Here is a 25,185-nt window from a genome sequence, read left to right as displayed (position 1 = left end):
GGGCTATATCGAGCTTTTCCCCCTTCAAGTCACCAGGGCCTGACGGTATAAGACCAGCCCTACTTCAGTGGGGACTGGACACTCTTATGCCACACCTGGTTGGAATATTCAGAGCCTCTCTAGCTCTGAGGTATATTCCCAGTAAGTGGAGAGAAGTAAGAGTAGTATTTATACCCAAACCAGGTAGGATGGACTACACCCTACCAAAAGCATTCCGACCAATTAGTCTCACATCGTTTTTCTTAAAAACCATGGAGAGACTATGTGAGCGGTATATAAGAGATGAAGTACTTGTTAACAACCCACTTCATCCAAATCAGCATGCATATACCCCGGGAAGGTCTACTGATTCGGCCCTTCACCATGTGGTTGGCAGAATCGAGAGATCATTGGATAACAAAGAATCCACCCTAGGTATATTCATAGATATTGAGGGAGCGTTTGATAAAACAACCTTTCCAACAATTACCCAGCAACTACACTCCAGGAATGTACCCCTGGTAGTAGGAGAATGGATACTCCAGATGCTCTCTAGCAGAGCAATAAGTATTAATGTAGAAGACATCACAGTAAAAGGACTGGTCATGAGGGGATGTCCACAGGGAGGGGTCTTATCACCCCTTCTCTGGAACATAGTTCTGGATACCCTAATTAATCACCTTAACAAAAATGGATTCTACACAATTGCATACGCAGATGACATAGTTATCTTGCAGACCGGCAAATTTGTAAACACACTGTGCGATAGAGCGCAGGATGGGCTCAAATTGATAGAAACATGGTGTAAGGAACACTCACTGTCGATCAATCCCAAGAAGACTGAGATGGTCCTTTTCACCAGGAAAAGAAGTTTAACGAGCTTAAAACCTCCTGAAATCTTCAAAAGCCAACTAAACTTCTCTGAAGAGGTGAAATACCTTGGTATTATCCTCGACAAGAAGCTAACATGGAACTCTCATCTACAGAGTAGAGCAAAAAGAGCATACGTGGCTTATGAGCAATGTCGGAGGACAGTGGGACGCGCATGGGGTCTTTCACCCCGTGTAGTCGCCTGGATCTACACTGCAATAATAAGACCTATGTTAACGTATGGAGCCATTGCATGGGGACCTAAAGTTCTACAAGCAACGGCCATCCAAAAATTATACCAAATACAGCGACTGGCTTGTTTAAACATCACAGGAGCCATGAGAACAACACCAACCGCGGCAATGGAATTAATCACGGGTCTGACCCCTCTGGACCTGTACGTTAAGGAGGTTGCGTTAATGGCCATGGTACGATTGCACACGGCTGGTGTGAACCTAGAAGTAGGAATGGGTCGATTGAGGTTGGGCCTGTGGCAGAAAGCGCTTACTGCGCAACCTCTGCTGCAGGCAACAAGTGATGCAATTGAACCCAGGTTTGTGTTTAATAAACCCTACAAAATACAAATCAAGCAGAACACAGAGTCAGATGTTACAAATGCAATACGGATTTATACAGATGGCTCTAAAACCAAAGAAGGCTCAGGATGTGGAGTGTACTCCAGATCACTAAGCCTAAGGATTAAGTGGGGAATGGGAAGAAATACCAGCGTGGTCCAAACAGAACTGGCTGGTATCTCAATCGCCACAAAAGAAATAACCAAGAAAAGAATTTCTGGCAAAAACATTACAATCTGCCCTGATAGCAGACAAGCACTATTAGCCTTGAACAGACACCGTGTTACTTCAGGGCTAGCACTAGAGTGCCACGAAGATTTAGCCAAAGCCTCGATAGATAATAACATTATCCTGAGGTGGGTTAAAGGGCACAACAGGAGTAAAGGTAATCGCATTGCCGACTCTTTAGCCAAGGAAGCGGCTGGACTAAGAATTTTAGGACCAAGTGGCACCCACGGCCTGATGACTTCGACAATTGCGGAACTAGTCAAAAGTTACACCCATGCTCAATCTCTAAAGAGATGGGATGAAATCAAAGGATGTAATCTTGCCAGGATCACCTTGGGCGACCCTGGGAAGCTGGCGCCGAAGAAATATCTGGCGATGACCAGGAAAAATCTACGCCTTACAGTAGGATTTCTGACTGGCCACTGTCAGCTAAGGAAACACCTACATAATATGGGGCTAGTGGACACACCTCTATGCAGGATGTGTGAACAGGAAGATGAGACTGTCAGGCATGTCCTGTGCGAGTGCCCGGAGTTATCGTCAATAAGAGAGTGTGTGTTCGGCGAGTCTTGGCCTACACCTGCCGATATAAAGGAGATGTCTCCCAGCGACCTGTCCACCTTCCTGGAAAGGACAGGATGGACGACGACCTAGGAGGACAACTCCTCGGGAGGATGTACAATGGGTCACATGTGGCCTAAGTGCGTGGGCTTACACTCACCCTCCCTACTCTACAGATACAGATAGATACAGAACATTCGAAAGATAATTTAATTATCTACAAAAATGACCTGAATGTTTATTGTCGTATCTCTAACAGTTTGAAAGTTATATAAGCTGCTGCAACTTTTGCAGCATGTGTATTTTCAAAATTGAATAAATGATGGAAAAAAAATGTTTTCGGTATTTTTATGCTTGTGGTTGTTTTTGTAGTTTTTATAACTTTCAAGAAAATAGTAAGGCTGAGTTAAAAATTAGTTTATAACAAATTGTTAAGGTAATAAACGAAGAAATTGTTAATATTTAGTAGGAACCTGTTAATTACGATTTTATAAAAAAAGTCTTAACTAATAATTTAAACAGTAGAATATAAAAAAAACGATTATAAACAATTGAATATTGTTATCAGGAATTTTTTTCAAAATCATAATTGATAGTTCTCTGTGAAGTTGTAAATTTATTTTTTCGAAAACATTGAAATAGTCCATTTGTTCATAAAAAATCTATAAACAAATGGAGATAAAAATTATTTGTTTCAGTTTATAAATATCCTTTATTGACATAAAGACGATAAAATAATGATAAATAGAGAGAACATTTTTTTTAAAACATTATTGTGTTCTTTTTTTTTGTTTATTATAAACAATTATTATGAACAAAGTATTGAAATTTTCAGAACTTTTATCATGCATTCTTCTTTTGTATATATCTAAGAAGGACTCCACGAAGCAAAAAAAAAATTACGGTAATTATTTGAATATTTATTTTAATTTGAACGATAAAGGAAGTTTTAGGAAATTTTGTTAATTAACAATTGTCTAGATTATTGAAAAATTAACTTTAATGGAAAATTCCAAAGGTAATCAAATCTCTATGGTGTTTAGATTATATCATACATTTTTAAAATTTTTCTATTTACTTTGAGTACCTTAAAAAATTTATTTTCAAGTACGTACTCGCTCAGAGGCCGTGCGCTCAACCTAAAAATGGCGCGCGGACGGCTATTTTCAGCGTCAAATTAAAATTATCAATAATGGAGATACCGTTTCGGGAGTCGAAATTTTTTTCAGTAAATTTCCTCCTCTTCAAGGACCATTTTTTTTAAATTCAAAAATATTTATAGTTTACGAACTATAAACAACAAAACCGAACACTGCTTTTTAGGGTCTTTGATTGTTTATAACTTTTAGAATTTTCTATGAACTAATTTACTTTTTTTTTCACAATGATCTAGACAATATTCTGGATCGAATGAGACTAATCACCTAATTTTACTAAAAATATGTTCATTTAACACGAATCTAAACTTAAAACCCAGACTAAAGGAACAATTCGCTCAGGCCAGTTTTCCTTCCGGCAGGCTCAGTGCAAGATTTTCCAGAAGTAATAACTGCATATGCTTTTGGCGATTGAACTGCCGGAATCGATTTTCAATTATTGGAATGGGGACACTTGCAGACCACCTGCACGTCTTCTTGATTTCAAACAGGTTGGAGCCTGGCTCCCTTACCCTTTGGACTTATCTTGCAGACCACTTTCGGGCTATTTGGCATCGTGTCAGTGTCCTACATTGACACGATGTCGAAGTTTGCACTGACACCTGTCGGATATTATCTAACGCCCTTCATGGTATCAGGAGTAGTTGTTTTCTAATAGGTGTCAATTCATAAAACCACTGTGTGGGTGAGTTACAACTGGCCAGAACGAATTGTTCCTTCAGATAATATGATTTAAAGCCAGTACTTCTACTTTTCAACAAGGATTATATATCATTGTTCTCATCATTATTTCTATCATGAAGTTTTTTCTATCGAACGTGTCTCGAACTATTACTTCATTTTCTTTAGCCTTCGTTGTTTCCTTTTTCGTTTTCGTATCTTTGATTATTTCATTACCTCATATAAATTCAAGACGGCAATTTTATTTTTGAATAAGTATTACAACCATGGCCTAACACAACAACGAGTTTATCCACACGTCTCGTGTTGCTGCACGAAATGATTCAGTTTCGTATAAGCTGTTTGACCCACCACCAACAAATCTTGAAAAGGAATAGGCGACGCCACTGCACCTGATTGTTCAGACCGTATTCGTAAGCCTTTGAAAAAAAGTATCGCGACCAGTACCTACCTTTAAGTAATCAAGTGCAGATGTGCGAGAAATATTTTAATTTTGTGAAATAATGGTAAGAACACTTATCTTTTAAAACACAAATGTTAATGACTATCGCTCAACAACCGAATTTTGTATTTCCCGCTGATAATTGAAATGAATGTACCTAACAAAAATCGACTTCCATTCGTAAGGATATTTTCGTGATTTGGTTGGACAAATTCATCATGAATAATTTTTTTTTTCTATTTTGAAGTGCGGGAAATTAAACAGTGAAAAAATTTTGGTGCCTTTTGATAAACTTAATTAAACCCTTCAGAATGATTGATTCATATATCCATGGAAATTTGAAATGACTAAATAAAACTATTCTAACTGACAATTTTGCGTATCCAGGATCATGTTGAATGCTGCACAAAATATTTCAATTCTTATAAATCATGATAGAATCAATTCATATCGAATATATTTTTTTAACCCATCGTACGGTTTACTGCTAGTTTTTTTGAAAATAATAGAAGTAATATTTCAACAGAAAACAACGAGTGGTGAACTTGTTTACATCGTCTCATTTGAAAAACATTCTTATAATTCCAAATCAGTGATTCAAGTAAACATGAATGAAATTAGTTCTGAGAAAACAAGATCTGTTTTCATTTAATGAACGAATTAGTAACAAAGTATAAAATCCAAGAAAATTTGTCTCTCTTTTTCAAAATAACGTTTTGACTGAGAGTTGATGGAAACACCTTCAGTGTCAGTTTAAACTGAAAATTATTGTTGAAAGAACGGGAGAAGGTGGAAAACTAATGTTTCTCTTTTCCCCATTTTCTGGCGAGATTATTCATACTTGTATCGCAGGAATTCTTTTCCCCCGAGACCTTGTGTGTTTCTGGCATTTTATACCAGATCTCCGAATTTTTCTCCAAAAACGATTCCAAGTTTACATTCAATGTGTGGCAACGAAAAATGATTCTTGTGACACGTCTGAGAAAATTTAGCCTCCTTTTATAAATGCAGAGTTTGATATGTTGCCTCAGAAAAATTCAGTTTTTCAAGAACAAAATTAAATCTCATTCGAAAAAGCCTGTGATTCGTCTGGAAAGTTCTTGTAGATCAGAATCGTACTTATTGTTTTGAGACTACAACTTTATCCTCGTGATATCAGATTTTCTCTTGATATTTGAAATAATGTTACGTGAAATGACTGCAAACTCAGGGGAAAATGTTTTGCTCTCTTTTGATTATTTTTTACGATTTTCCTTCCAAGTAATGGGAGGCATAAATGAAATAATTTCTTTATTTCCCATTTATCGATATGTATGATCTCTCTGGTATCTGTAGAGTAGGGAGGATGAGTGTGGACTCACAGCACTTAGGCCACATGTGACCCATTGTACATCTTCCCGAGGAGTTGTCCTCCTAGGTTATCGTCCATCCTGTCCTTTTCAGAAAGATGGGCACTAGGAGACATCTCCTTTATATTGGCAGATGTAGGCTAAGACTCGCCGAACATGCAATCTCTTTGGCAACCTTCACCCCGATATTACTGTTGTTGCGCGGCTTTTTCAACCTTCTTGGGGTTCCCTCCATGGAGGTGCACAAGTGAGGCAGTTTTCCTGCAGGGGCAGCCGGTTCCATGTCTTTATTCAAGACGGAGCTCTTGGCGCCCGCCGCAGGAAGTGACCTTGCTGTTGGAGGTGATCTGCTATGTCCAGCCTCATTCCAAGCGGTAGATTTGGGGTGGACATTTCTGTTCATACCCAGCCACCGCCTTAGATTGAGGTGAGCACTTCTGTTCAGCCTCGGGATTGGTTTTTGTTTTTGTTGTTCCTTTTGTTCGAGGGTGATTGGCAATGTTTCATGATGAATTTCAGTACTTCGGAGTTTCATTGTCTAATAACCTGAACCTGAAAAATAACCTGAATTGAAATGATAGTGAAATAAAATACAAGTAAAAGTAGAACGATTGAACAAAAATTAAAATAAAAAAAAGGAAAATGAAAATTAAAAAGTTAAGAGATTCCAAGCCACGTTAGTTCACGACGTTTCGATTGTTAGTATCTACAATCGTCTTCGGGTGATGACTGGACTGATTCCTCCGAGAGATGACTATTTATGGGTCGTTCGAGTACTTTCATTTATTTCCGCTTTCCATTTTTTTCCGCTTCACTGGTTCAGTGGGAGATGACCGTTTGGCGGGAGTTGGTAATTTTTCGCTTGATGATGAATTTTCATATAATGCGTATCTCTACGCTGGCTTGGCTGAATACGTTGTTGGACAACATGTATGTGGCTTCATTGAATTTTCTCCTGAACCAATGATTCTCTCTGTGTATGATCTCAGCTTGGGACCACTCGATGTTGTGTTGATGGATCCGAACATGGTCTGCTATTCCTGATTTGCTAGTTTCCCCTCGCTGTGTGTGTTTCTTGTGCTCAGCAATGCGAACATTCAATAGCCTCTCAGTTTCACCAATATAAGATTTTCCGCACTCACAGGGTATCCGGTAAATGCAATTCTTGGAATCGCAGTCCCCGTTTGGTGGCCTGGTTTTCGTGAGGCTGTTACGGATAGTGTTACCGGATCTGAAGCAGGTTCTGATGTTGTACTTGGAACCAATTCTTCTTATATTCTCCGATAATCCTCTGATGTAGGGAAGGGCAAGCACTGGTTGTGACGGCTTCTCTTCTTTGCGATCCTGCTGTCTTTTAGTCAAAGTTTTTTTTTCTACCATCGTTTTAGAGTAGCCATTCCGTTGAACATCATTTTCGATGATATCTAGTTCCTTCTCGAGACCTTGCTTCATATTACAGAGCCCGAAAGCAAGGTCTTATAGGGTTTTGATGATTCCTCTTTTAGTCGATTGATGGTGGTTGGATTCGTGGTTCAGATACTGTCCCGTGTGAGTGGGATTTCGGTATACAGATGTTTTCCACTTAGTGTCGGTCCTCTTCACCAGAACGTCCGAGAATGACAATTCGTTGTGGATTTCCTTCTCCATTGTGAAAGTGATGGAAGGTCTTACCCTGTTGATGTGTTTCAGGAAGGCGTCTAGTTCAGTATTCCCATGGTTCCATATTATGAAGGTGTCGTCAACATATCTCAACCAGACTCGTGGTTTCTTGTGGGCTTCTTCAATGGCCAAAGTTTCAAACCACTCCATATATATGTTGGCTAAGACTGGTGAAAGTGGCGATCCCATTGGTAGTCCGTCATCTTGTGTAAAGAATTCGTCCTTCAGTTGGAAATAACAGTTTCGTACACAGCATCCTAGTAATTCCATAATTACTTCGACCGTCGAAAAAGCACTCCAAATCATACAGAGACAGCTATCCGAAGACGGGAACCTGAAAGAGAGAACGAATATACCTATAGAAGTTAACCAGCTGTCGCACTCCTACGAACGACAACCCTCAGAAGTCGAAACTTGTGCGAGCTAAGGATTGAAGAGGTCTTACCTTTCAACGTATGATTCCTGACACGGGTTGGACGATAGCAAGTGAAAATCGATCGTTCAGACTAGGGCTTGAACCACCGACCAACACGGCAGTCAATTCGAGTGAGTGAACAAAGCACCCGCGTCGAACCGCCTGGCTACCGACCGACCATGAATGAATAAAATATGTTATTGAATTGGAAATAAGAAATCATGATGGGAAACTCACCAAATCTCCTAACGGCAGAAATTTTAATAGATGATTTGGAACAAAAAATACAGTTACTAACTTGTGGGAAATTTCCTTCACTGGTATAGATATGTCGATGACATTCTAGATTGTTTCACAGAAACAAATATTCAGTTGCATAAGTTCTTGAATTCTATCATTTCTTTGCACCTTTGCACATACACTATTAATATGAAAGAAAATGATTTGCTATCATCATTCACAGCTCTTCCACACATCCATTTCAGTTCAAAGTATCATCAACAGCAATTTCAGTAAAGAACTGGATCTAATGAAAAATATTGCGATCAACAATTGTTATGATAGCAACCTAATACATTTTTACTCTCTAAAAAACCATCAGTCAAGCCATAAAGGAAATCCACCTGATTGCAAGAGACGAGGGAAAAAATTATAGAACGTCAACATATTTGGGCTAAACTCTTCTCGACTTTCTGTGAAGAGCTTTTGTTATATGGTCGAGCTTTCGAGAATGTTTATTCCCTTTATCAAGACATCTACAAGAAATTCAAAAACATTGAGGTTATAGTAAAAAGTCAGACGTGATAATGAGAAAAACAAAGTTAATACTTTTCATCATGTAGAAAAATGTCACACATTCAATTTTAGAGTTTCAGAGAAAAAGTACAAAAAACTTATTCTATTTAAACATTCAATTTTTTTTTAATTTATTAAAATTATTTCACTGGTCATGCTTGGCACTTACTCGGTGGCGTGGTAGCAACCATAACGAGAGAGGAAAGAGGAAATATTTGAAATTCGATAATTGACATTATGAAAAGACATTTGAAGTTTGATTATTCGACAGTAAAACAACAAAACAGGGTTACCAAAAGGCACACCAACATCATGGCTGACACAAACAAAATCATAAGTATGTGAATCTGGGTAAAGTGCTGCCAAACACTCACAAATGAAGAGAATGGTTTTTTTTCACAGACTCAGGACTGCGCCCAAAACCAAACCCCATACTGTTGCTTGGGGAACCTGGAGAAATTGGCTACAATTTTAAGATGTAATTATAAATATTGCTGAGGTTGTTGAGCTCAGTCTTTCTGTTCATGTTATTGGTATTCCTTTCGATGAAGAACATTTCTTTAAACAACCGTTTTTGTAAATTGCTTTCAGTACACAAAACTTTAACTTCGGTGTAGTTCATTATGTGTTTAGTGCTAATGACATGCTCTGCAAGTGCAAAGGTGGTTTTGTTTGTGTTACAATCACTTTTATGTGACGTTATTCGTCCAGATGAAATTCTAGATGTTTGTCCAATATATGTCTTATCACATATATATATATATATATATATATATATATATATATATATATATATATATATATATATATATATATATATATATATATATATATATACAGTGTCACCATTAAAGTGCGCACCATATGGGAAACTTTTTTTTCGGCATTTGTGCTTTAAATTTAACTTAACATGATGCGGCCAAATTTCATGCAACTAGAATAAAGTTAACGTTTTGCTTATTTTTGACAGATATCCCCTTTAATATAAAAAACAAGTTCGGTTAATTGTCATCAATTCATGTATGCATAACAAACTCATCATGGAGTTTAACTTTTCTGATAAATTTTTACTTATACGGACATTTTTAGAGAGCTATAAAAATTTCAACATGACTGGTGCAAAGTTTCAATCTCTCTCAATTTCTCTCTAAAAATGTCCGTATAAGTAAAAATGTATCAGAAAAGTTAAACTCCATGATGAGTTTGTTATGTATACATGAATTGACGACAATTAACCGAACTTGTTTTTTAAAATAAACTTTATCCTAGTTGCATAAAATTTGGCATATGGATATAAACTTGCCGTAGACACAACTTTTTCAAGTAACTTTTTGTTAAATTCGATCTAGAAATGCTCTTTTTCAATTTTTGTCAAAAAAAAAGTTGAATTTGACAAACACTGAAAGTCAGTGGGTCGCAGTTGGCCGCATCATTTTGAGTTATATATATATATATATATATATATATATATATATATATATATATATATATATATATATATATATATATTGAAGACAAGCAATATATATATATATATATATATATATATATATATATATATATATACAGGGTCCTGCAACAATGGCGCGGTGTTCCATATCTCTATTTAGGAAACAGATAGGAATCTAAATTTATATAATATTACCTTATTACTCGAGCTCGACAAAATAGAAATATTGGCTGTCACACAGAGTGTTCAATTTTTTCTGGGCGGATCCCAACTGTGTTTTATCAAATAGCGACCTATATTTTTTATCGCTTTTCCGGTTTCTACATAGAAAATAAAAGACAATTTGTGTATATCTTTTTATGTATATCTAGCATGACAGGTGTTTTTTTTTCAATATTCGTCACTCAGAATATTTGAATATATATATATATATATATATATATATATATATATATATATATATATATATATATATATAATAAAAATAGCTGCGTAAACACAAGCGAAACATAAGTGGAACCACCTATTGGTGTGACACCCAAGTCAACTTGCGTTTACGCAGCTATTTTTATCAAGTACTTTCTTGGTTTTTCTCATTTTGTCTTCAATCGAGGACCGCCTGCCCGGTACTGACGATGCCCAATAGGCTGAAATAGCTGTCTACCGGTGGCTCCTAAATTGAAATCAATATGGGAATGAATATTACTGGAGTTTTTTCCCAACACCAAATCGTTATTTTCAACACTTCGACACGTGTTTCGATCACCAAGTGATCATCTTCAAAGAGGAAGATTAAAACTAAGGACTAGTGCGAGCTAATCCTATTTATGCTATACAGGTAAACCATCCAGGCATACCAACCTCAATTAATTTTACAATTTTGCCTTATCTATTATTTTACAATATATGATTATATAAAACAATTTTCAGATATATAAAAATTAATTTCACAATATTGCCTATCCAAATTTATCTTTGCAATGTGTCCTTATGTAGTAATCAGTAAACCCAACAACATTATTTTATTTTAACAAGCTATATAGTATGCTCTTTAGTATAGGTCCGTCATCGTTATTCATAATATTATTGTGTTTACTTATTTCTACACTCTCATAGGCCTCTAGTTGCCTGTTGTTGTTAACTTATCTAACTAATCTTAATGAACTGAAGTCTATGGAATGGTTTTGTTGCAAAATATGATGGGCGACTGCTGATTTTTCAGGTCTTCCATAGTTTAAGTGTGCTGAGTGTTCCTTATATCTTACTTTAATAGATATTTTTGTCTGTCCATAATATTTTGCATCGCAGTCCTTACATTCAATTTCGTAAATTCCAGACTTTTCCGAATTCTCGACTTTGTCTTTTGGACTTCCCAAAAGGCTCTGTAGTGTGTGACTTGTTTTAAAAACCACCTTCATACCTAATTCCTTCATACCTTATTCCAACACTGACATAAAAAATTGGCAAGTTGACTTGGGTGTCACACCAATAGGTGGTTCCACTTATGTTTCGCTTGCGTTTAAGCAGCTATTTTCATCAAGTACTTTCTTGGTTTTTCTCATTTTGTCTTCAATCGAGGACAGCCTGCCCGGTACTGACAATCCCCAATAGGCTGAAACAGCTGTCTACCGGTAGCTCTTAACATGACCACGTAGGCAGCTATAGCTACCTGCGTGACATCCGGTTCCAGGATATAAATACAAATAGATATTTTATCGAGTGTGCATGATACAAATCACAAATGAAACAATTCGTGGACACAACACTTCAAAAAGGGGGGGGACACGTGTTTCTGGCTATTGGCCTCATTAGTGCGGTGCAGCCAAGAGTGAAGATGGGCAACACTTGTTTGCCGAAAGAAGGAAACAACACATACGCACGGATGTGTCCACGAATTGTTTCATTTGTGATTTGAATCATGCACACTCGATAAAATATCTATTTGTATTTATATCCTGGACCCGGATGTCACGCAGGTAGCAATTTAATATATATATATATATATATATATATATATATGTATATATATATATATATATATATATATATATATATATTATATATATAAAATTGAAAAATCGCCAGTCAAATATACGTAAAATTTGAACATTCATCTTATTTTTTGAACCAATCTTGTAACTGTGAAAGTCTGCTACACTCTGTTTTGTAACAAAACAGTTTCTTCTATATTTATAGAAATTGTTTTTGAAGGGAACGAATCATTTTGATCGTTGTAGATCACTTCACATAATTTCGTATTTTTCTGTCAAGCATTCTGTAAACAAAATGTTTTTTGTTTTTTTTATACCCGAATAGAATTTAAATAATTCAGTGTCACGAAATTCTGAAATAGAATTTTTCTATGATTTCGAAATACATGTATAACAACAACTTCAAGTATTGAGTAGAAAGCAAAATTTTCAGAATGAAACAAATTGATAGTGACTAAAAAAGGACAGATTTTAGAGTTAATTTGAAATTGTACATACTTTTCACAATCGACAGTCTGTAGTAGACTCTTCTTCGTGTACTATTTTAGAAAGAAATCTGGCAGATAAATCAGTATTCAATAATTTTGAGAGTAATTCAATAGAATAGAACGAAGACATGATGAATATAATTTCGTTCTATTTCGTTTTTAATATAAATCAATTGTGAAAATCTTTGAAATATCTGTCTGAATATTTCAAATATTCCTTCAATCATGAATGATAATTATAACAGTTTACACTGTAACCTCGGCGAGAGTTCACAAAAATATATCTGGAGGTCAAGGTAATTCATAAGAATAACTTGCTATGATGTTTTACCAAACTTGAACAGGTATATCTCCAACCAGTAACAGCGATACCGGTTGGAGAAGTTGGAATTTTGATTGCGACGAAAAATAATGTCCATGAGGAAGTTTTCATCGATTGTTTTGTCGTGATTCGGGAGTAGTCAAACAAAAAAAATCTATGGATGTTTTACTTATTTTCATTGTTTTCCACTCACTTTCACTATCCTGCAGGAGCTTTCCATTATTGACCATTATGGTTCATTTTGGATCTAGTCCAATAAATTCAGGGTGAGGTTACAAGATTCCCTCGACACATTGCTATCAGAAAAAAACATTTTTCGAATTGCTCATTTTTTTTCGCAGTCATATCAATATCTTTCAAAATATTTTTTTCGCATGCTGGGTGCTTCAGCCGAGCTTGACCAACCAAAGTTATATTTTTTTCAATAGTACACCCAGTATATGACTACGTCATTCGATTCCATATTTTTTTAGCTCTCAAAGGAATTTTCGTTTTCGAATTTCCATTGTGGCATTGTAAAGTTATTTCAGAAAAACTTATTCTGCAGATAATATTTAAAAAAAAAATATTATTGTAGTTTTTCACTAACACCAAATTGTCATTTTAACACTTCGGCACGTGTTTCGATCACCAAGTGATTATTTTCAAGAGGAAGATCAAATATCAGTTTGATCTTCCTCTTCAAGATGAATACTTGGTGATCGAAACACGTGTCGAGATGTTGAAATAACGGTTTGGTGTTGAGAAAAAACTTCAGTTATATTCACTACTACACCAAAGGTTCCAAACAGTGCATCACAAATATTTTTTCAATTAGCCACCCGCATGTCTTCAACAATTAAATGGATTTTTTAGAAGTAGCTAGTCGACATCCCTATGATAACTTTCGGAAACAATATATAGGGTGCTCGGTAAAACCGGTCAAGTTTCATAATTCAAATTTTTAAAATGTATTTTTCCATTTTTTTCTAGTTATCATTTATAATTATGACACAACTAGAAATACAAATCAATTCAAAGAACTAAGATTATAAAAAAAAGGAAAGAAGAAAAAAAAGGAAAAAACAACACATCAAAGGTGCTGCTTCGTTTCCTCCTGTTCATAAAAGAGGACATATGCCTCATTGCTCACAATTGATTTAGGCGAAATTGGGAACACGTGTGAATCGTTGTATTCATGCCATGTGCCACTATATGGGTGTCTGCAATATGCTGTGTAATGTCCGTTGTAAGTAGTCCCACTGTGATTTGAAAGTGCATATAAATTATAATGACAAGGAGCCACATTGTCTGCTGCATAACTGCTCATATCTAATCCATCTGAAGAAAAGTCAATGGAAACATTCAATTTGCCTCTGAACCTTTCCGTCGGAGAGAATCTTTTCAAATGAATTACTAAAATACGGGGAAACTTATAGATTGATAAAGACTTTGTACATTTTCTCCTTTGCTTGCACCTCGAACATATTGGTTTCTCATCTCCATCCAGAGTTTCCTCTCTTGTGAAAGAATCCAAGCAATGTGACAAACTCACTTGGCCAGATCTTTGTGGTATGGGAAGGGACAAATCCCAGAAAGGATCAAAGATTACTGATTCGTGTCCACAGTGTGTGCACTTTATAGTGGATTTTAATTGACCGACGAAATAGTCTACAATCTTGGAGTTGTTCATATTCAAATATCTCTGCCAGGACTCCTGTGCTTTTCCGTTATCGCTCAATTTTTCGTCAATCTCAGTTGAGATTGGTTAAGGTTCCTCAGTAATTTTGTTGAGGTCCTCATGTAAACCTTCTAAAAGATATCGAAGGAATTCGTGGGCGTCTTGATGGGCAGAACCCATGTATCGAGGGGCAAATCTTTGAATCTGATTTCTGAAGTAGACTGTGTTAATTACTCTATAAGATGAATCTTTTGACCATAATTCCTTGATAACTTCCGCGAACAATTTGACTAAAACATCTTTCATACTAGAAATACTAGTATTTTTTTAGGTATTCCAGCAACCATCCCGTGTTTGATAAACATTGGATTATACTGTTCATGAAACAGGTGTTTCCAAGATTTTTTAAACCATTGAACACAAGAGTTTCGATTGAAGAATGTATCACCGATCTATTGTTGCAACTACGTTTGCCACTACTATCTTCTTCTGAGTAAACACGGATAGGATGATTCACCCCTTCATTGGACTGGTAGGATAAAGAATTCGAAGCAAAACTGCTCAAATCTGAATTAGATATTAGTTCGTTTGAGGGCTCAGCCAGAGGACCAAACTCAGCCTCTTTTAGAGTTCCCACTTCCTTTTCTGTCAAAGCTTGACGGTTTTGCTGCGAGTCTTCCACCAAACTGCACAACTCCAGTTCTTGCACTGTCTGTACATGCCGATACATTTTGTTCATGGGAAACATTGATAATTCACTTAGGGTTTTTGATTGAGGAATTGTACCTTAACATGAAGCTGCATTTCCTCTTTGAATCAGAATGCTAATTTTTTGAATCAAGAAAGGGTAGCTCTTGGGTCATTTGTTTCTTTGGATATCCTAATGCCGATTTCACGAATGAACTCCAATGCTTGGGGGCCTAAGATACCAAATGTTTCGATTCCTATTGCATAAAAAATGAAATTATCTCCCAAATAATTGTATTTCCGTGTTTTTGACAATTCCGCTGATGAAGCTGCTGCACCGCTGGATACAGAAGTCGAAGGAACGTGACAAGGAGCCAAAGTATCGACGCATGTGGAATCCCAGACAACCGGTTTTCCTTTCCGCCAAGGAATGAGAGTCATGCCATCTGGTCGTTTCCCATCATCGCTGCAAGTGCCTGGGGGTTCTAAGATGGATGGTATATTTGCCGAACCTAAGGCACGTTTGATGACATCATTTACAGCTTGATGACGGGAAAAGCGCCCGGCGCTATATCTACAACTCAATCCATGATATCCTCGGGTTTCTACTTCCACTCCACACTTGCATTTGTGTTGAACAGAAATATTGGAACCTAGTCGAAGGCCTACAGCAACTCCATAAGATTCATTGTCTGATAATTAATGTACCAAGGGATGAAACTGGTAAGGCATCCAACCAAGCACTTGCATGTTTTGACGACACTGCTTTTATACGTGCCTTATCTATAGGAGATTTAGCCAAGTCTAACAAATTATTCAAGGCATTTCTTATAAGAGGTCTATCCCAGGTTTGTTGAAGATTTTTGCTGGTTCTTGGTACTTCTAGATTAGTTCGTGAGATCCATAGTTGTTCGGCCTCACTCAAATTGTTATCCGATGGAAAAGAGGGTGGTAAGATTGAATCTATCATATTGATCACACTATAACTCGAAGAGTTATGTTTCCATATTTCACAACATTTTTATCCGAGGTATACTATACAAAAAACAGATATATTACAAATCATACGCAGTTTTATTAATTGTTTCGACCACAAAAAGTTCATTTGATTATGTTCACTTACTCAAAAATTTTTCAATATGAACAATAACGTCTACATTTTTTATTGAATGTCCAAAAGATGTTCAAAATGGCGACGATTTTCTGCAACACAATATCAGTCTTTTTTAAAACGAAGTTTCTATACGTTCTAGGATTTCCTCTGGGTGTATTGCATCAGTTCGGATTTCCATTGTCTAATATGATATAAATTGATTTGAAATTCCTGAATAACTATTATAAAGATCAACCGAAAATAACAATTTTATCTGAACAAAAAAACTAAAATACAAAGAAATAACATAAAACAAAACAACAACCAAAAAAATAAAAATTGAAATATCAATGAAAGCTGAAAATTAAAAAATTATTATTAACAAAAAATGAAAAATAAAAGATTTCAAACCAAGTTATGTCTTCGGGTGATAACTGATACGATTGTAGATACTAACAATCGAAACGTCGTGACATAACTTGGTTTGGAATCTTTTAATTTTTAATTTACAGCTTTTATTAATATTTCAATTTTAATTTTTTTGGTTGTTGTTTGGTTTTATGTTATTTTTTTGTAATTTCAGTTTTTTTGTTCGAATAAAATTATTATTTTCGGTTATTCTTTTCAATATTTTTCCAGGAATTTTAAATCAATTTATATTATAGTAGACAATGGAAGTCCGAACTGATGAAATACACCACGAAACATTGTCAACCACCTTCAAACAAACATTCCCTCTGGGATATCCCTGAAAGCTCCAGTGATTCCTCGTTTCATGTCTTCTATAGATGTTGGACGTGTTTGGTAGACAATCCATTCTATATACCCCCCATAAAAAAATCCATTTTCGTCAGGTCAGGGGATTTGGGCGGTCACACCACCGGCCCACCCCTACCTTTCCATTTTTGATTAAAATGATCGTTGAGGTATTCTCGTACCTCAGTTTTGAAATGTGGTGCAGCACCGTCTTGTTGTAGCCACATTCTAAGTCTTGTTTCATATGGAACCCCGTCCAATATATTTGAAAACTCATGCCGAAGAAATCTTACATATTTTCTTCCAGTGCCATCCAAAAAATACGGATAGCTGTTTTTCCGAGAGTTCCACCCCAAACACTTAGTGACCAATGCTGTTGATGATTCAGGCAACGAACAAAATATGGGTTTTCCGTTGCATATTAAAGCATGTTAGGCCGATCCACAGATCCATTTTTATGAAAAGTCGCTTCATCAGAAAATAACACTGAATTGAAAAAAAAAATTCCCTGATTGATCTTTTCTAAGCCACATCACCAAAGTTGAACACGTTTTTCAAAATCTCTTCTTCTTAACTCTTGCATCAATTGCATGTGGTACGGATGAAATTTACTTGCTCCTATCATTCAAGACACACTGGTTTGAGAAAATCCCAATTCACTGCTCAGGTATCGGTTACTCATATGGAGATTTTCAACAATAAAGAGCAGTCTGAAATATATTCTCTTCTTGGTACACTTTGTAAAATGTCAATTTTCCGTATAGTAATACCTTTATTTTCTATGTGCAAATTTTGAACTCTTCATTAAAAATCTGATTTTCTTCTAGAAGATGATTTGAATATATTGAATTTGTTTTCTTATTTACATAGCTCGTATGATGTTCCTGGATTCGATTCCTAAATGTCCTGCCAGTTTGACCAATATATACCTTAGGGCACGTTCCACACTTTAATTTATATACTCCTGATTTCTCGAATTTGGATGTTTTGTCTTTATAATTTTCAACTAACTTTCCCAACGTATTACTTGTTCTATATACAATTTTAATATCTCGATTCCTCAAAAATGAAGCCACTTTTTCCGTTGGTTGTCCAAAATACGTTAAAGCTCTATGATTTTGATTATCTACCTTATCAATGAGAAAAACGTCTCGAGTCGCTTTTGTGTAGACTTTCTTGGCAAGTATTTTGTTTATTAATTCGGCTTTAAACCCATTGTTTACCGCAATTTGCTTGATGATATTAAGTTCCTTATCGAAATTGATGCTTGGACTACCTTAGAAGAGTACTCATTTACTTGCTGCAATACCCCACTATCTAACAGTATATATATATATATATATATATATATATATATATATATATATATATATATATATATATATATATGTGAATATGATCCTTATAAGGATCAAAAACAAAGAACACAAAATGTCTCTTAGTTCACATTCAAATTAAATTGTTATTTCTTCATGCCCAAATCATTTATGGGTGATGATGTGTTTGTACGTGCATTGAGTGAAAATATTTTAAAGGTGGATGCAGTTATGCTGATGGAATTAATGACATTTAATAGTTTTTTAATTCATTGAGTTGACGCACTGTCTTTGTCCGATATTCATTTAATTAGAATTTTCTTGTGAAAGTGAAATTATGAATGTCTGTACATTCGCATATATAGTTGAAGAATGAACTTGTAGTTGATGTCCAGTTGAACAGTTGCATAAAGAATGAGAATTCACTGAATTTGTTTTGAATATCATGAATGGAAAAGATATATCCCGACATATTGACATAACAATTATATCAATCAGTTGAGTTTCAATTTCTTTCACATATCGCAAAAAGTGAAATGAATATAAATCGCCCGAATACATTTTATGAAAACAATAACTATAGAAAAATACTTTTCTCCACAAGAGTTCACTTAGATATAAGGTGTTATTTGAAGAAGCATGTCTTGATGATGCGATGTGTGGTTGGTCGAATTCATATACCTACTGATATTTTTCAACCCAAAATGAGTACAAAATTTATTGAAATATCGAAATAAATTTAGATAGACAAAGTCAGTAGCCTCAGTTCCCACACTTAGGTCGACTTTATTCCAAAAGAAAGAGGTTAGATAGACATGATAATCCACTAAGACTTGATAATCGACAATAATCTCATAGGACATGAGCTTTTCATCCCATGGGAAAAACGAGAGAAGTGGTAATCTCCGCTTGCCTCCATCTATATGATTTGAAATATTCCTAAGGGTTTTACCACAGAATACCTTTTATTGTGGTTATCTGTGGCACAGTCGTTTTATATATTTGTCTATGGTTTTGTGAAATTCTGTTGAGAATTTAAATCTCTTCCATAATTGAAATATAGCTTTCAAGTACTTTTTTGCCTTTTTGTGTTTGACCAACAATCGAAGAGGTTATTTGATTCAACAAGATACAAATCTTCTGGGAATATCTAATGACAAACAATTCATCCAAATGTTTGTAATGTCATAGCATTCATTTCGGATTTTTTTAAAAAAGCTTAACGCAGATATAATGCTAGGGACACACTATCCAGACTTTTCCCGAAACCGGGCAGATTTCGTTGACAAAAAACACTATTCGGGAAATGCCAAGATTATTCAGTGACAAAAGTTATTTGCCCATCAACTCAATTATGCTTCGATAATGCAACCGGAAAGTCGCAAAAAATTGGCTGTGATCTGTTCCATACCATAGCTCTTCTTTTAATTTTTCAAGGGCAAAACACAAGCACTACAGAAAAATTTTCAAGGTGCTTTAAGAGCGGTGCCTGTATGAAAGTAGCGATTTACGTTGGATTTGAATCTCTGGAGATGCGTATTTCTGATATGTACTGTTCTTGGTGGAATCACATGTGCCAGGTCACTTGAACACCTCCCGTGAAAGTATCTATAGAAGAGACAAATCTCCAACCTCTCTTCGATGTTCCAGACTATCAACGTTGCAAGTGATGTTCGTGTCTCCAATCATTTCTGGATAGAATCAATCAGCTTCAGAGTATGCTTAGGGGCAGAGCTCCATACACGAGAACAATACTTTAAAGAAGGTCTCATCTGAGTTTTATGAAACATCAAAAGTTGCTGAGGTGTGTACAGTTTTTTAGTTCGGGACAGTGTTCCAAGCTTTTGAGAAACAGCCTTTGCAATTCCAACGGCATGATTGTGCCGAAACATATTGGTGTCCAGTTCAACCCTCAACAAACTTATCTAAGCAGAAAGCTGAATTGTCTGTCCTGACGTTATATTCAGTTCGGAGATATTTGTCATCCGGAAGAAAATCGATGCCTGGGTTTTCGTAGCATTGAATTGAAACAGGTTACTTCCACCCCAATTCGAAATCAACTCTAGAACCTCATTAGGATATGCAACCTCTTGCTGCCGGTGAACATGTGCATCTGTAGTCGATGTCTTGAAATCGAAATGGAATGACGTGACAAGTGTGCTGTCGTCAGCAAAGCAATATATTGGATTATGTTTTTTTTTTCAATAAATCGTTGATATACAATAAAACGATCGTTGGAGACGATATGGATCTCTAGGAAACACCAGCGTTGATGGTAACAGTATTCGAGAGATATCCATCGACTGTTATTCGCAGGTAAAGTTCTTTCAGGAAGCTGGAGAGCTATATACAAAAATGATCCGACAAGCCATAGCATTGAAGTTTGGCCAGGAAACTCTCATGCCGGTCAAAAGTCTCAGAAATATCAAGCGCCTCAGCTCTTGACTCTCCATGTTTCTGGTTTGCGGTATTTCATATATGGGTGACATACGATAGAAGGTCGCCTGTTGACCTTTGTTTTTGAAAGCCATACTGATGGTCGCTCAAGATTTCAAAGCCTTTCAAATATTCAAGGATTTGGTAACTATATCTTGAATGCAAGAAATAACAAATACTATTCGAAAACACGTCTTTGTCTTTGGTCGTTTACCTTGAGTTCCTGGGTCAGCTGAATTTTGCGAAAGGCCGAGTTCTTGTGAGCGACGCGAAAACGACTGCCTCGGATTCTCCTTCACACTCTCACAGATATTTTTCTAAATCATCACATCACGAATAGTCCTCTCGGAAGGACGATTATGGCGACCGTAAAATGGGCGAAGCGCGCGTTACGTTGACAGAACAGAACACGCATTTGGATAAAATAATATTAATAATTGCATGTGTTGTTGAATGCTATATCCGTCTATTGTTATTTGTCAAAACAGACCTGAATAAATGACAACTGATTTGACAGATGTAGCTTTAACAAGATGGCCGTTATCAATTGTCAAAAGTTCCTATTGGTAGACCCGTTAATATCTCGTTTCGGTAGCCGAAACCGAAACTAAACCGAAATCCGGTTTTTTTGCCGAAACTCAACCGAAACCTAACTTTCGGCGGAAATTAACTTACTTGCTCGTGATCATAGATCTATGTATGGTTTGGAATGATAACAATTTTGCGTTTATCACACAATTTTACCAAATTCGAACTGTGAATACATATTCAAGTAGATTTGTTATCAGGGTATGAATTTAATAATTACTAAAACAGTAGCGATAAAGAAACTTCTTGAAAGGATTTATGTTTGCGTTGATTTGACTTGTTTCGTCTAGACGTTCGACTTTTTCAAAGTCGGCAACAACTTAATCTGCAACAGAATATATTCGAGCTTTTGGTATGACGAAAATTACCATCGAATATAATAATAATAATACATTTTTCATTTACCAATAAATAAAATAAGACAAAATAATTTTTCAATACAAAATATATATGAAATGGAGGTGAATAAAAGGAGAACCGGTGTATTCTGCAGCCATTTCCTTCACAATCCCCTTGAGAAGCCAATAAATACATACATACGGAAGGAATAGTAAACTATACATTTTCGAACTCTAAAGAAATATTTTGTTCTACACCTATTTTTTTAAGGGCAAAACACAAGCACTACAGGAAAATCCTGAAGGCGCTCTCAGAGCGGTGCCTATGCGAATGAAGCGATTCACATTGGATTTGAATCGGTGGAGATTAAATCCATTTGGAAAAACGTTCTCAGGAAGTTTATGCCAAATAAATGCAGTTCTTCAGATGAAAGAGTTCTTAAACAATGAAGTTCGAGGTGTACTGAGTTGAACCTCGAAATGATGAGCAGACACAGTCCGTTGCTTATTTCTGATATCAACCTATGATTGATAAGTAGAATTTTATAATCATCATCAAATGGTACATTCAACAAACTATTGTTGATTGAATAAGAATCGTTTATACCTAGATTTAAATTCATCATACAACAACAAAAAGTTAGATACGTCCAGAACATCGCCTAAAGCGAAAACGATTCTGATATGCTTCAAGATGATCTCAATAATCTATCTACTTACTTTTCAGTATCTAACCTATCTCTCAACGAAGCTAAATGCAAAATAATGAGTTTCACACGAAAGAAGTCACCCACTATCAAGGACTATTTCATTAATCATACCAATTTACAGAGAATAAATGAGATTAAAGATCTCGGGATCATTTTTACTAGTGTGTTCAGTTTCTCTGGGCACATTGAATATACTTAGTATCTGAATGTTATAGAAAAATAAGCTTTATCTTAAGATCTAGCCGTGAATTCAATCACGATACTTGTTTGTTACTCTTTAACTCCATTGTTCGTTCTAAGCTGGAATATGGTTGTGTCATTTGGAATCCAAAGACCTTTTTATATTCTGAAACTACAGAAAAAGTCCAGAAACGATTATTAAGAACACTCTTTTTCAGAAAACACAATGTTTGGCCTTTTTTATATCATATTCTAGCCAATTACAAGAATTTAACATGCAACCATTGAAAGACCGCTGTGAGTCCTCGGAAGTAATTTTTGTTTTTAACATTCTTAGAAAACTGAAAGTACCTGAAATTCTCTATAATATTGATTTTATTGTACCTGACGTAAGACTGAGAAGAAGAGACAATCTATTTCGTATCTCAAACAATTTGTCTCCTCTTCAACAATGTCTCGAAACAGTTAACAAAATGGCGAGGAACTGTGAACTGGATATATTCAGTATTACAGAGGGACAACTCCTCCGAATGCTCAAATGTGTCTTAATATTTTTACGGCCATTTTATTATTTACTGTTTTATATTGTAATATTTTATATAGATTTTAACTTTATCAATGGTATTCAATGAATACTATATGTAAGAAACTTTCGATAACACTGTACATCATGTAAGTGGAAACCATTCTGTTTGTTGTTCAGTATAAATAAATTTCTATTCTATTCTATTCCATTCTAAAGTCGCTATATTGAGGAAAAAAATCGTTTGAATACTTCTTTTTAATGCTTGGGTATAGTTGGCGTGTTTCTCCGTCGCAAGTTCAAATGATGCACATCAGTCCTGAATCCAACTTTTTCATATAAATATTGAGGAATTTTATTTTTCAAAATTCTTAAAAAATTTAAACCATACGATGTTTTCGAAGGATGAGCCATCCAGCATCCTTTAATTTATGTAAAATACGCATAGGACGCTGTATTCCATATATCATTCTCAGATAAGAATTTTGCACCTTTTGTACTCTTCTCATATCAGAACTATCAATACATGGTTCATATATTACGACACAATGATTGAAGTGCGAGAGAACAACAACTGAGTTTTCAATTTGTAGTTCAAAAAGTGTCTTTGACTGTGAATAAGTTTGAATGACATATATGAGTTTTGTAATTTCAGGGTGATATGGTGTTGAAATCGTAAGTTATTGTTCATAATCAGTCCAAGATTCTTAAATAATCAGCAACTTCAATATTATCTCCTCCTACCCTTATTGTATTTGCTGAGGTCACCTCCTGGTCAGTATCAAATAAGAGTGCGACAGATTCAGTTGAGTTAATTTTTAACGAATGACCATTCGTGAGGGTTAGTAATTGGGGTTAGTAATTGATTCAGGTCAGAATTGATGCAGTTCGTTGATTCCGCTAGATCACAAAATTTGAAAGAAACATAAAGCTGTGTGTCATCTTCATAAACATGATATTTACAGTTTGTCAGATGTAGAGAGGAGTTGCTAGCGTAAATTGTGTATAGTAATGGTCCCAGAATATTTCCCTGTGGAACGCCCTGACATATGATCATCTAAGGCTGCACCTATATTGAAACCCGACCCGATGTAGGACGACCATCGGATGACATCGGAAGACACAAACAATTAAGTTTTAAAGTAGGTGCCTTCATTGGAAAGGGTAGTCCGATACGACGATAAACGATCACTACCGATTACTGACCGACGAGTAGTTGTTTGTTTTTAGTCCAATCTTTCATTCCGACGGAGTGGTATGATAATGAATAATGAAATTAATAAAGAGTTTTTGATAATTTTTGTGAGAGATGAGCCTCGCTTGTGGGACCAGCGAAACAAGGATTACCATAATAGTGATATTAAGCCTAAACTATGGGGGGTTATTGGGGTCCAATTACTGGTAAAAGGGCTGATGCATGCTCTGAAGTTAGACTGGCCAGTTATGTCGTTTTTTATGCCTTCAAGAATAAAGTTAAACATTTCCATAGTCATAAGATGGTAGTTCTTGAATTTATTAGAAACTACCCGGTTCTTATAAGTAGGAAACTTTTGAAAAATTCCCCTTCAGATTTATATTCATTAAACGGATGCACCCATACCTTTTTCCTACGTCTCCTATTAAGGAGAAATTCTCATCTTGTTTAAGCCACCACAAAAAATCATTTTCAGAGTCACTCATAATTACCCCCAAAACACAACTTTAACTGTTAATATATCGTTTTGAACCGAGTCCAGTTACAACGGACTGCATCGGATCGCGGGACGTCCGATGGTCGTCCCACATCGGGTCGGGAGAAATACGGATTCAATATAGGTGCAGTCCAATTCAAACTGTTGTGCACCACCAGAACACGTGGAACAAGCACGTGTAAGATAGAGAGAAGAATCTCGTGTCTTGAGGTATCAAATGCCTTGGAGTAATCGAGAAGAACTAG

General features: G+C 35.8%; 1 protein-coding gene across 2 annotated transcripts in view; it reads left to right on the top strand.

The window, feature by feature from the left end:
• The first annotated feature begins 4,392 nt into the window (after positions 1-4,392).
• Positions 4,393-25,185, top strand: part of LOC111513700 (glucose dehydrogenase [FAD, quinone]) — a 103,671-nt gene continuing 82,878 nt past the window's right edge. Inside the window, exon 1 of one of the 2 annotated variants that reach the window (XM_074178996.1) lies at positions 4,393-4,557. In XM_074178996.1, coding sequence (XP_074035097.1) covers positions 4,555-4,557 — 3 coding nt within the window. In that variant the 5' untranslated portion in view covers positions 4,393-4,554. The remainder of the gene's footprint in view (positions 4,558-25,185) is intronic. The other variant, XM_074178995.1, reaches the window with a different exon arrangement.

The sequence above is a fragment of the Leptinotarsa decemlineata genome, unplaced genomic scaffold (assembly GCF_025532065.1).
Source record: "Leptinotarsa decemlineata unplaced genomic scaffold, Ldec_3_MD MMD2_tig00004307_RagTag_RagTag, whole genome shotgun sequence".
Classification (NCBI taxonomy): Eukaryota; Metazoa; Arthropoda; class Insecta; order Coleoptera; family Chrysomelidae; genus Leptinotarsa; species Leptinotarsa decemlineata.
Note: the sequence above shows the minus strand (reverse complement) of the source record. Positions and strands in the feature narration are given on the sequence as shown.